Below are 12363 nucleotides of genomic sequence, written 5' to 3' on the forward strand. Positions count from 1 at the left end.
GCTGTCATGGGAGAGGCGGTATAGCGACCAGGATTGTATAGACGTCTATATTATAGACGTCATTTCAATGGCTGTAATATAAACGGTCTATATATATAGACGCTTACAAAACAGCTAATCAACGTCTAGGCTAAGAATAGACGTTGAAAAAACGTTCACTTTTAGACCAGCTATAACCTGGTTTTAGCCTAGCCTTTAGACATATTTTAGACGTCTAATAGCCCGAAAAATGCTCAGTGGGAACCAGATAAAGTGTCCTGCTGTATTAATAGGCTCTACACCTCTAATCTCATACAGTTTGTGTTTAAACACCAACAACCTTTTCCTTTTTTTCCTCTCTCTCTCCCTGTCCTCTTTTCATCTCAGCTCAGCAGCATATTACAGCGTTTAGCCCGGAGCTTTGTGGGGTTTCCTTCTCTCTCTGTTATTTTGGACGGTGTCCATCTCTAAGCAGATGCTCATGCTGGTGGCGTCTCCCTGGAGCTCCCACTCACACACATACAGTGAAGTGTAGGTTCCCCCTGGCAGCCCCATGGCAGGCAGACAGACAGACAGACAGACAGACAGACAGACAGACAGACAGACAGACAGACAGACAGACAGACAGACAGGCCAGGCAGGCAGTGGTGGAAAAAATACTCAAATTCTTTACTTCAGTAAAAGTATCAATAATGCAATATAAAAATACTTTGTTATAGTAAAAGTCTAGAATTAAAAATGTACTTGAGTAAAAGTATAAAAGTATTGGTATCAAAATGTACTTAAAGTACCAAAAGTAAAAGTACTAAAATGTTTGAAAATAGCAGATCTACAAGCTCACAACGCGTCGCGATGCGTTGTGAGCTTGTAGATCTGCTATTTTCAAACAGCCTATGAATAAAATAGGGCTGAAGTGGTTAATATATGTTTTATAATGTAATAATTTATATCTGCAAAGTAACTAGTAACTAAAGTTTTCGAATAATTGTAGTGGAGTTAAAGTACAATATTTGCCTCTGAGGTGTAGTGGAGTAGAAGTAAGAGTATAGAAAATTGGAAATACTCCAGTAAAGTAAAAGTACCTCAAAATTATACTTAAGTACAGTACTTGAGTAAATGTACTTAGTTACTTTCCTCCACTGCATGGCAGGCAGGCAGGCAGGCAGGCAGGCAGACAGGCAGACTGACCGACAGACCGACAGACCGACAGGCAGGCAGGCTGTCCACAAAACCAGACCGACTACTGAGGAGGAAGTTCAGCCAAGCTGAAATGAGACACAATTCTGCCAACTAATTAGATACCATTTGGCCATGGAGGAGATATCACACACACACACACACACACACGCGCGCGCGCGCGTATATTTCATGTTTGCACGTGGGCTACTTTTTTTAGAGGCTGTTAATTAGTTTGCCTTTTTTATTTGCTTCTGTGACTCCCCGAGTTATCAGACGCCAAGCAATTATATGGTGTGTGTGATGTTTGTGTGTGTGGGATCTGAGTTTGAACTACACATGCTGCTCCAGCAGGTCTGTGCGTGCGTGTGCGCGCGCGTGTGTGTGTGTGTGTGTGTGTGTGTGTGTGTGTGTGTGTGTGTGTGTGTGTGTGTGTGTGTGTGTGTGTGTGTGTGTGTGTGTGTGTGTGTGTGTGTGTGTGTGTGCGCGCGCGTGCGTGTGCGTGTGCGTGTGTGTGCGTATGTGTTTATGTCCGTGCCGTCAGTGTTTACGAGTGTGTGTGGGTGTGTGTCAATGTTGAAGCTCGAGTGATTTGCCAATTAGGACTGTCTGCCGCACCTATCCTCTTGAAGAATGTTTAGATGTGTCATCCCCCCCCCCCCCCACACACACACACACACACACACACACACACACACACACACACACACACACACACACTCACACACACACACACACACACACACACACACACACACACACACACACACACACACACACACACACACACACACACTCACACGCACCACACTCACACATATACAGAGGAACAAGCTGCACTCCCATACACTGGCTCTCTATCTATCTATCTATCTTTCTGTCTCAACCCATTAAGACCGTGACGCTCTGTGTCATTTTAGATTTATTTGGCTATTCAAAAATAGCAGATCTACAAGCTCATAGCGCGGCACTCGGTGCCGCGCTATGAGCTTGTAGATCTGCTATTTTTTTTTAATCGTGAAAATGTATGCAATTTTTTTTAAGCGAACATTTTTAACTCAAATCTTCTGGGGGATTCTACAAATGCCTTCTAAATCCTTTTTAAACTTATGTTGCTATAATATCAGTCGTTCTAAAACCTTTTTCATGTCAAGGACCCCTAAAATGATATGTATTTTGTCCGTGGACCCGCACGGTGCCGCACTACGAGCTTGTAGATCTGCTATTTTTGAATAGCCAAAGAAATCTTAAAATGACACAGTACAGTATGCGTTCCTGGCCTTAATGAGTTAACAGACACACAAACACTCCAGTGCTGCTACACACATGGTTTGAGGCCTGGTTGTCTAAGCTGTCTCCCCTGTGACTCTCCCCAGTGCGTCTGAGGAGAGAGAGCGCGAGAGAGAGAGAGAGAGAGAGAGAGACAGAGACACAGAGAGAGAGAGAGAGAGAGCAGGGTAAAGTGTGTGTGTGTGTGTGTGTGTGTGTGTGTGTGGGATTTCTTGCACCTCCACCGAAACAGGTCGATCCAGCAGAAAACACATGTTCCTACCAGCCCTGCAGCAACCACCACCAGCAACATGAAGAGAGACACATACTGCTGCCTTGTTAAGCCTCCCGGTCTACTCAGCAAACACACAGGAGCCGTGTGTGTGACCGACGTCACTCAATCAATTAAGATGACAGCAATTACTGTACTTTTACAGACATCAGTGGTGGAAGATGTACTTAAGATATTTTTACTTAAGTAAAAGTAGCAATACCACAATATAGCAAATACTCTGTTACAACTAAAAGGCCTGTGTTCAAAATGTTACTTGAGTAAAAGTACAAAAGTATTGGCATCAAAATAATTGCTTAAAGTACCAAAAAGTGAAAGTACTAAAATGTTTGAAAATAGCAGATCTACAAGCTCACAGCTGAGACCTTGTAGATCGGCTATTTTCAAATAGCCTATAAAATAGGGCTAAAGTGGTTAATGTATGTTTTATAATATAATAATTTATATCTGCAAAGTAACAAGTAACTAAAGTTTTCAAATAATTGTAGTGGAGTAAAAGTACAATATTTGCCTCTGAGATATAGTGGAGTAGAAGTAAAAGTATTGAAAATTGGAAATGCTCCAGTAAAGTAAAAATTCAGTAAATTGTACTTAGTTACTTTCGACCACTGACAGTCATACTGATACTTAACTGCAAACCTTTTTCGTGAAGGAACGGGGCAATATCATCAGTCTTAACATGAAGTAACTGAACCATTAACCACTTACGTAATAAAGCCTATTTTATACTTTGTCGTATGACGGTGTTGCGCTGTGGAAAATAGCTGATGTACAAAAACGCAATGCTTTGTGAGCTTGTTGATCTGCTATGTTCACTATTTCAATTCAAATTATTTTGGGGCATTTTAAAGGCTTTATCTGATAGCAACAGTGTAGAGAGCCAGGAAATGGGAGATGAGAGAGAGAGATGGGGAAGGGACATACAGCAAAGTCCCTCGGGACAGATTCAAACCCAGGCCGGCTGTGAAAGTGAATATTATTAACGCTTCGGAAATCTTTCATTTAAAAAGAAAGAAAATGTACATTTCCCCAAAATAGGGACACCGGGTTCAACATGGTTAATAAGCTTAGAATCAAGATGGCCCTTTGCAGAGCTGTTGTTCTACATCTTTCATTATTAATTCATTATCATATTGATTGTATCTGGAGGGGAGACAGAGACAGACTGATGTCTGAAGCGGCTGTATTAGCTAACGTTTCGCTCTATTTCCTCTCCTTCTCATCCGTCTACATGCTTATAGGCACAGGAACAGTACTGAAATGTTTTACTTAAGTAAAAGTATCAATACTGCAATGTACTGCAGAAATACTCTGTTAGAAGTAAAAGTCCAAAATTAAAAATTTACTTGAGTAAAAGTACAAAAGTGTTGGTATCAAAATGTGCTTAAAGTACCAAAAGTAGAAAGTACTCATTACGCAGAATGTCCCATTTCACACGTTTTCAAATGTATGAAATGTATACAAATCTTTGGAAAATAGCAGATCTACAAGCTCACAATGCGTCGCATTGTGAGCTTGTAGATCGGCTATTTTCAAATGGTCGAAATGTATACAGGGCTGAAATGGTTAATGCATGTTTCAATAATCCAAATCTACAAAGTAACTAGTAGCCTAACTAAAGTTTTCAAATAATTGTAGTGGAGTAAAAGTATAATATTTGCCTCTGAGATGTAGTAGAAGTAAAAGTACTGAAAATTGGAAATACTCCAGTAAAGTAAAAGATAACTCAAAATTGTACTTTAGTGTAGTAGGCCTTGAGTAAATGTACTTAGTTACACCACTGGTCATTATCATATTGATTGTATCTGGAGGGGAGACAGAGACAGACTGATGTCTGAAGCGGCTGTAATAGTCAATGTTTCCCTCTATTTCCTCTGTTCCTATCTGTTTTCATGCTTATAGGCACAGGAAGCAGTGTATAGGCTACTTGTATGGCAGCCATGCCACTATGTAATGATCAAAGAGGTTCCACCGTGCCTCAAGCCAAATTCATCTGAGGAGTGGAGACTGCTCTGTATAGACCAGGGGTCTTCAACAGGGGGTCCGGGACCCCTAGGGGGTCCTCGGAGTTACTACAGGGTGTCTCCCAAATCTTTGTGTGATATGATTTTTTTTTTTTTTTACATTAACCACTTGAACCCTAGTATCCCTTTTCTGAGGAGAACTTTAGCCAAAAATAGCCGATCTACAAGCTCACAACGCCGCGAGGCGTTGTGAGCTTGTAGATCGGCTATTTTTGGCAAAGAGTTATAGGTGTGTAGAGGGAAAAAAGAGCAGCGAAAGATTATCTGAAACACAATTTTATACAATATAGAGGGGGTCCCTGCTTCATCTCTCTCTCAGCTAGGGGGTCCTTGGCCTGAAAACGTTGAAGACCCCTGGTATAGAAGAAGGAAGGCACTGAAGCAAACTTATGTTATGCCCACATGTTGTATAGGCCTACACTGTGATTACCAGGAGCTGCTGTAGAATTACACGTGACAAAACACTTTATAATTTAGATTTAGAATTTACATTTTAGAAGACGCTCTCTTATGCAGAGAGACTTACAATAAGTTTAAAAAAATCACACCCTATGTGAAGGAAGCGGTGCCTTTGGGGCGGGCCCTAACTCATTTCAGTTCGTCCCTATTGGTGGTCTGAGTCCACTTACCAAATTTGTACTTGGTAGCATGCTGCAAACTGGAATGATGGCTGTTTAAAGCCCAGCCAATGGGCAGACAGAGGGGGCGGGGCTTAACTAATTACAGTTCGTCCCTATTGGTGGTTTTAGTCCATGTACAAAATTTGTACTCCGTAGCATGCTGCGAACTTGAGTTATGGCTGTTTAAAGGCCAGCCAATGGGAAGAGAGAGGGGGCGGGGCTTCAGCAATTCATGCTCGTCCCTATTGGTGGTCTAAGTCCACATACCAAATTTGGACTTGGTGGCATGCTGCAAACTGGAGTTATAGCTGTTTAAAATCCCGTGCTCATCCCGTGCTCATACGGACGGACGGACATAACATACGCTGGGGGTCCCTGGACCCCTCTTTGATAACCAGTGGCACGTGTGGCCAATGAGAGGAGAGATGGCATAGGCAATCTCCAAGTCCGTGTGTGTGTGTGTGTGTGTGTGTGTGTGTGTGTGTGTGTGTGTGTGTGTGTGTGTGTGTGTGTGTGTGTGTGTGTGTGTGTGTGTGCGTGTGCGTGTGTTTGTATGTGTTGCTTCTTTGCCGTGCTCATCCCGTGCTCATAACATACGGACGGACGGACGGACGGACGGACGCTCATACGGACAGAGTCAAGCGTAGAGCGGTTGGCACCGCTAATAAACACAAACAGAGAGACAGTGTAGTAGTGCCTCTCACAGGTAAACCAAGAACCCAGCATCAGTCTAAACAATGTACTATAAAAAAATCACACCCTGTGTGAAGGTAGCGGCGCCTTCGATACATTTTGTCATCGATATGTGTTTATAATGTGCTTATAGCCACGTGTCATGTGAAGCTTGACCAATCACTTTGTTGACGCACCTGACCAATCAGAACGTTGACGGACCTGACCAATCAGATCGTTGACGGACCTGACCAATCAGAACGTTGCCGGACCTGACCAATCAGAACGTTGACGGACACGGACAAAGTCAGGTATAGAGCAGGATCCGTGGCTAGCGCCGCTAAAAATCACACCCAGTGTGAAGAGAGTGGTGCCTTTGAAAGTGTAACTGGTTGCATCCTTGTGTTGCAATCAGCAATAATATGTTGTCACGTGACACGTGACAACATATTGTCATGTGTCACGTGAAGCTTGACCAATCAGCCGTGCTCAAACATACGGACGGACATACGGACGGACGGACATACGGACGGATGGACATACGGACGGACGGACGGACGGACGGACATACGGACACACGGACAGTGTCAAATGTAGGAGTGGTTGGCACCACTCAAAAAACATATGTACATTGAAACTATAGAAACTATATACCAGGTCAACAATGAACCTGGCATCTGCCTAAATAGCATGCTATTTTAACCTTTGCATAAGTTTGCATGGTCGTCAAGGCTATATAGATCAAGTGCTACGCTTTTTCCATTTTCGTTTCGAAACGAAAAAGGATTTGGTAGCTACACTGACCATGTAGGACATTGGTTCTCAAAGTGGGGTCCGGGGACCCCCAGGGGTCCTTGAGGGAGTTCCAGGGGGTCCCCAGCTAAATGATAGATAGTTAGGAACCAAATGGACCCTAATGGGTCTGTAACTCTGAGAGTTAAATTAACATTGATTTTACAACATAAATTGGGGTTGAAGAGATAGAAATGGGGGTCCGTAGCCTAATGCATGTCAAACTGGGGGCCCTTGAAATTAATTAGGTTGAAAATCACTGCTAGAGCTGTAAAAATCTTCTCTTATGGGGGTCCCTGGCATATCTTTTCAAATGGGGGTCCGTGGGCTAATAAGTGTCAATTTGGGGGTCTTTGACATGAAAAAGTTTGAGAGCCACTGATGATGTATGATATCCTATAGTAGGCTATATCTCACTTCTGAAAGGCAGAATGTGTAGCCTGTACTGTACTCTACTAAACTAAAGCTATCTGAACAGGCCAATGACAAATGAACGTCGCACTTGGCACAGACTCTGTCAGGGAGATCAGGGGCGGGGCCAACGATTGGACCGCCTCAGCTCCACGTTCACATCCACCCATCCAATCATCACACACTGATTTCATTCTCAGAACCTCACTATTTAACCCATTAAGACCTGAGGCGATTCTACAAAAAATAAAATAATGTCTTCTAAATCCTTTTTTGGATAAAACTTATGTTACTATGTCAGTGGTTCTCAAACTTTTTCATGTCAAGGACCCCCAAACTTATATGTATTTGGCCGCTGACCCCCATATCAAAATATTTTGTTCCAGGGACCCCCTGAAGCAAAGATTGAAAAATGTTTCCTTTAAAAAATAAATATTCAAAGATTTGCACACATTTTCTTGATTTTTCAAAAATAGCAGATATACAAGCTCGTAGCGCGGCACTCGGTGCCGCGCTACGAGCTTGCAGATCTGCTATTTTTGAATAGCCAAAGTGTAAAATAATGTTTTTTAGCTCAAATCAAGAAGTGACACAGATGCGATCGGGGTAAACTAGAAGTTTGCACTACTCATCCCTGCTTGCTTTTTGCTGCTGCTCATGCTGCTGATGCTGCTGCTCTCACGACTGCTGTCTCTTGCTAAATAATTGCTGCTCACCCTCTCCCTCACCACCCCAGCTCCCACCTGTCGTTTTGGATCTGCTGGTTATGTACGGGGGATCCGGAGTCCCTATGGTTGGGATCACGGTTGCCAGATCTGCTTATTATAATTTCCCCGCAAGATTGTATTTGAAAATAGCCAATCTACAAGCTCACAACGTGTCGCATCGCGACGCGTTGTAAGCTTGTAGATCTGCTATTTTCAAATAGCTGATGTATATGTTAAAGTGTTCATGCGACCCATAGTCGCTTCTTTTGGGCTGGTTTTCCTAGACCTGGTTGCTTGTTTCTCTCACAGAATCTGGCAACACTGGTTGGGAGATGCATTTTATCAGAGTACCTAAAAGCAGATCCAATTCATTGCTCAAACCATAATAAATATATTACTCATTTTATATTGAATAAAAATATCTATCCTTCATGAGTTGTCCTGACTCCTGTCAGAACAATAGTAAGGGCTTATTCATTGCAGCATAATCCCTCTTTTGCAATCCATAGGCCACCTCCTGAGCTCATGTGCTGTAACCTCCAGTGTATCAATTAAACATTCATTGAACGCCTACTGCACACAACTAGAGATCATGGATTAAAAATTCATTGACAAGATGTCGCTCACAATCCTATGGAGTCTCAACACTTGACTATTCTAGTGCATATACTGTACTGTAGGCTCATGTAGCACCACAGCCATAAACATGGCATATAGCCTATTACAGTGGTTCACAAAGTGGGGTCCGGGGACCCCCAGCCCCAGTTCCAGGGGGTCCCCACTCCCCAGCATGATTAGTTAATACCGTCACAATCATTTTAACCACTTTATCCATTTTTTATAATTTGAATATTCAAAAATAGCAGATATACAAGCTCACAGTGCGTCACTTTGTGCCGCGCTGCGAGCTTGTACATCTGCTTTTTTTTTTTAATCTTTGAAAAATGTTTGGAAGAGTTTTGAATCATTTTGAATTTGTTTTAACACAAATCTTCTCATCTGGGGGTCCCTGGCACAAAACCGTTTCAGATGGGGGTCCGTGGCCAAATACATATCAATTTGAGGGCCTTGGCACAAATACGTTTGAGAACCACTGGCCTATACACCTGCTAGTGCAAGCTGTCACCAGGTGGGTTTGGCGTGGGCCTATTAATAATGAATAAAACACAAATCCGGGACCCCCTAGGGGGTCCTCAGAGTCACTACAAGAGGGGGGGGGGCACCAAATCTTTGTGTGATAGGATATTATATTTTATATTAACCATTTTATATTAACCAGCTTCCCATGCAGGAGAACTTCAGCCAAGAATAGCAGATCTACAAGCTCACAACGTCTCGCGCTGCGAGGCGTTGTGAGCTTGTAGATCGGCTATTTTCGAGTGTCCTAAACCTATTAATCGGCATGTATATACTGCTTTGCAACTCTAAAGGCACCCTTTCTATACAGAAAGCAAGGAAAGGGCCACGCATCACTTCCTTATAAGGAGATGTGCGTCTTTGGAAAATTAATTGGCCCATAAAGGTTATTTTTAGCGGCATCATTGGCACCTGGGGTGACTCTCAGGGTGCCTTGTCACAAGGGAGAGAAGCAGTGGTGTAAGGTAAAGTACATTTACTCAAGTACTGTACTTAAGTACAATTTTGAGGTATTTTTAGCGGCGCTAGCCGTTCCTGCTCTATACCTGACTTTGTCCGTGTTCACCGTCAACGCTCTGATTGGTCAGACCCGTCAACGCTCTGATTGGTCAGACCCGTCAACGCTCTGATTGGTCAGACCCGTCAACAGAGTGATTGGTCAAGCTTCACGTGACACATTGCTATAAACACATTATAAACACATATCGATGACAAAATGTATCAAAGGCGCCGCTACCTTCACACAGGGTGTGATTTTTACTTTACTGGAGTATTTCCTATTTTCAAGGCAAATTGTTTTACTCCACTACAATTATTTGAAAACTTGAGTTACTACTAGTTACTTTTCAGATATACATTATTATATTATAAAACATACATTAACCACTTCAGCCCTATTTCATACCTAGGCTATTTGAAAACATAGACTGTATAAATGAGATGGACAAACCCCCTCCGCTGCTTTCTACAGACCGAAAACGAAGCCTTTGCTGCAAGACTGTAGGTCCGCCATCTTTCAATACGCGTCAGAATGAGTTCAGACCATTATTGGTTGGGTAACTTGTCAATCAAGAGCGGGGGGCGGGGAATGAATGCTATTGGTTGTGTAGCGTGTCAATCAAATCATCCCGCCCCTCCTAGAGAATAGCCTACTTTATCGTCAATTTTATAATAAATAGAACCATAATTTAGCAAAACGCATATCCTGATGATTGAAAGGAGACTTTAAACTAGCGACTGGAAGCATATAGAATTTATGACAATTTTTATTACAGTAAGAAAATCTAGTCTAAAGTTTGTCAAAAAACCCATTCACTTGCGCTAAAATAAATTCTTTCTGAACTCACAGGTCGGCGCAGGGTAAAACAGCGCCACTCTGGCCATTTTGTCGGCCTCATCGTAAATATCTCAGCCTTGCCCCTTGTTTGAAAATAGCAGATCTACAATGGCGACGCTTTGTGAGCTTGTAGATCTGCTATTTTCAAACATTTCAGATATGACAAGTATACTTTTACTTTTGTAAAAAAGTATTGATACTTTCACTTAAGTAAGAAATGTTATGTAAGTACTTTTTCCACCACTGGAAAGAAGCGTGCATCCGTGCGTGTGTATAGTGAGCACTCACCTGAAATCTGGCTCCAGGTTCTCCTTGAGGCCATAGAAACCGGCCGATAGGGTCAAGAGCCACCGCGGGTTGAAGTTCCCGTTCTCGCACTCCAGATAGGGAGCCGACCACCTGAGGTGAGTCCTATCCGGGATGAAGCTCTCCCCTCTCCTCAGGGAGTTGTCGATGGACCTGAAGTCCTGGCTCAGCACGGTCCTGTGGAAGTTCAAGTGCTGCTTCTTCTTGTCCTTGACCTCGTGGTACCACAGCGTCTCCACGGTGCGGTTCTTCAGGTGGTAGTGGGCCGCGCTGGAGAGGTCCTGCAGGACGATCTCGCCGCCGTGCGCCCTGGTGGCCTGGAGCAGCACCGAGGGCTCGGTGGCCGAGGGCTCCGTGTTGAAGGTGACCACCGCGCGGTGGATCTTGCCGTCGCCCTCCAGGATGCTGCGGACCAGGGCGTGGTACCACTCGATGTCCCGCCGCAGGCTCTGCTCTCTGGAGCGGTTGGCCTGCAGGATCATGTTGAGGAAGTTGGTGGCGTGGAGCACCGTGTCCAGCACGCTGTTCAGGGAGGGGTGCGGGGGCGTGGCGTGGGACCTAAAAGACACAGGTGGAAAGTTAGGCTATAAGTACATTTACTCATGCACTTGAGTACAGTTTTAAGGTATTTCTTTTACTTCAATGGAGTATTTCAAGGTTTCAGTACGTTTACTTCTACTCCACTACATCTCAGAGGCAAATATTGTACTTTTTACTCCACCACAATTATTTGAAAACTTTAGTTACTAGTTACTTTGAAGATTTTGATTATTACTACGAAACATACATTAACCACTTCAGCCCTATATACATTTCGGCCATTTGAAAATAGCAGATCTACAAGCTCACAATGCATCGCATCGCGAATGTATTGTGAGCTTGTAGATCTGCTATTTTAAAAATATTTTTTATACAATGTATACATTTGAAAACGTGTGAAATGGGACATTCTGCAAAATGAGTACTTTGCTTTTGGTACTTTAAGTACATTTTGATACCAATACTTTTGTTCTTTTACTCAAGTACATTTTTAATTCCTAGACTTTTACTTGTATCAGAGTATTCTTAACATTAGAGTACTGATACTTTTACTTAAGTAAAAAAAAAAAGTGAATTCTTCCTTTCCACCACTGACCTTCGATTCCGCAGGGACGTGAGCTCGTATCTCCGCGAGCAGTTGGCGTGCTTGAGGGTGCTGGAATCCCCCGTGTGCAGGAACGCCGTGACCACCCTTGGGAGATGCTCTTCTAGAATATGCTCCTCTAGTATCTTCTGGGGAAGATGAAGATGTTCCTCTATCTTCACCTGGGGAAGATGAAGATGCTCCTCTAGTATCTTCTGGGGGAGATGTTCCTCTATCTCCACCCGGGGAAGACGCTCCACTATCTTCTCATGCTCCTCTATCTCCTGCGCCTGCAGCGTCGCATCCTTTGGAGAGCCGCGCAACGCGCCTCGGAGGAGAAGATGCGGCTGAGGAGCGCCGCCGTGAATATGTGGCTGAGATTTGATTTGATCTTTGATGTCTCCTTGCGCCGCCGACCTATCCGCATGTTTATGATTGGATCCGATCGCAAAGCCCACTTGCAACAACAGTAGTAACGAGAAGAAGAACCTGTACACAGGAGCCATCGTCCTCCGTCCA

General features: G+C 43.4%; 1 protein-coding gene across 1 annotated transcript in view; it reads right to left on the reverse strand.

Annotated features, from left to right (window-relative positions):
• The window catches only part of gpr158a (G protein-coupled receptor 158a), a gene marked incomplete at both ends in the record, with an annotated part of 115300 nt that extends 102950 nt beyond the window's left edge, over nucleotides 1-12350 (reverse strand). Inside the window, 2 exons of the mRNA XM_084048182.1 lie at nucleotides 10704-11279; nucleotides 11857-12350. Of these exons, the coding sequence (XP_083904308.1) occupies nucleotides 10704-11279; nucleotides 11857-12350 (1070 nt within the window). The remainder of the gene's footprint in view (nucleotides 1-10703; nucleotides 11280-11856) is intronic.
• Between the last annotated feature and the right edge of the window lie 13 nt (nucleotides 12351-12363).

Source organism: Gymnoscopelus microlampas, assembly GCF_963454915.1.
Source record: "Gymnoscopelus microlampas genome assembly, chromosome: 22".
In the NCBI taxonomy this organism is placed as follows: domain Eukaryota; kingdom Metazoa; phylum Chordata; class Actinopteri; order Myctophiformes; family Myctophidae; genus Gymnoscopelus; species Gymnoscopelus microlampas.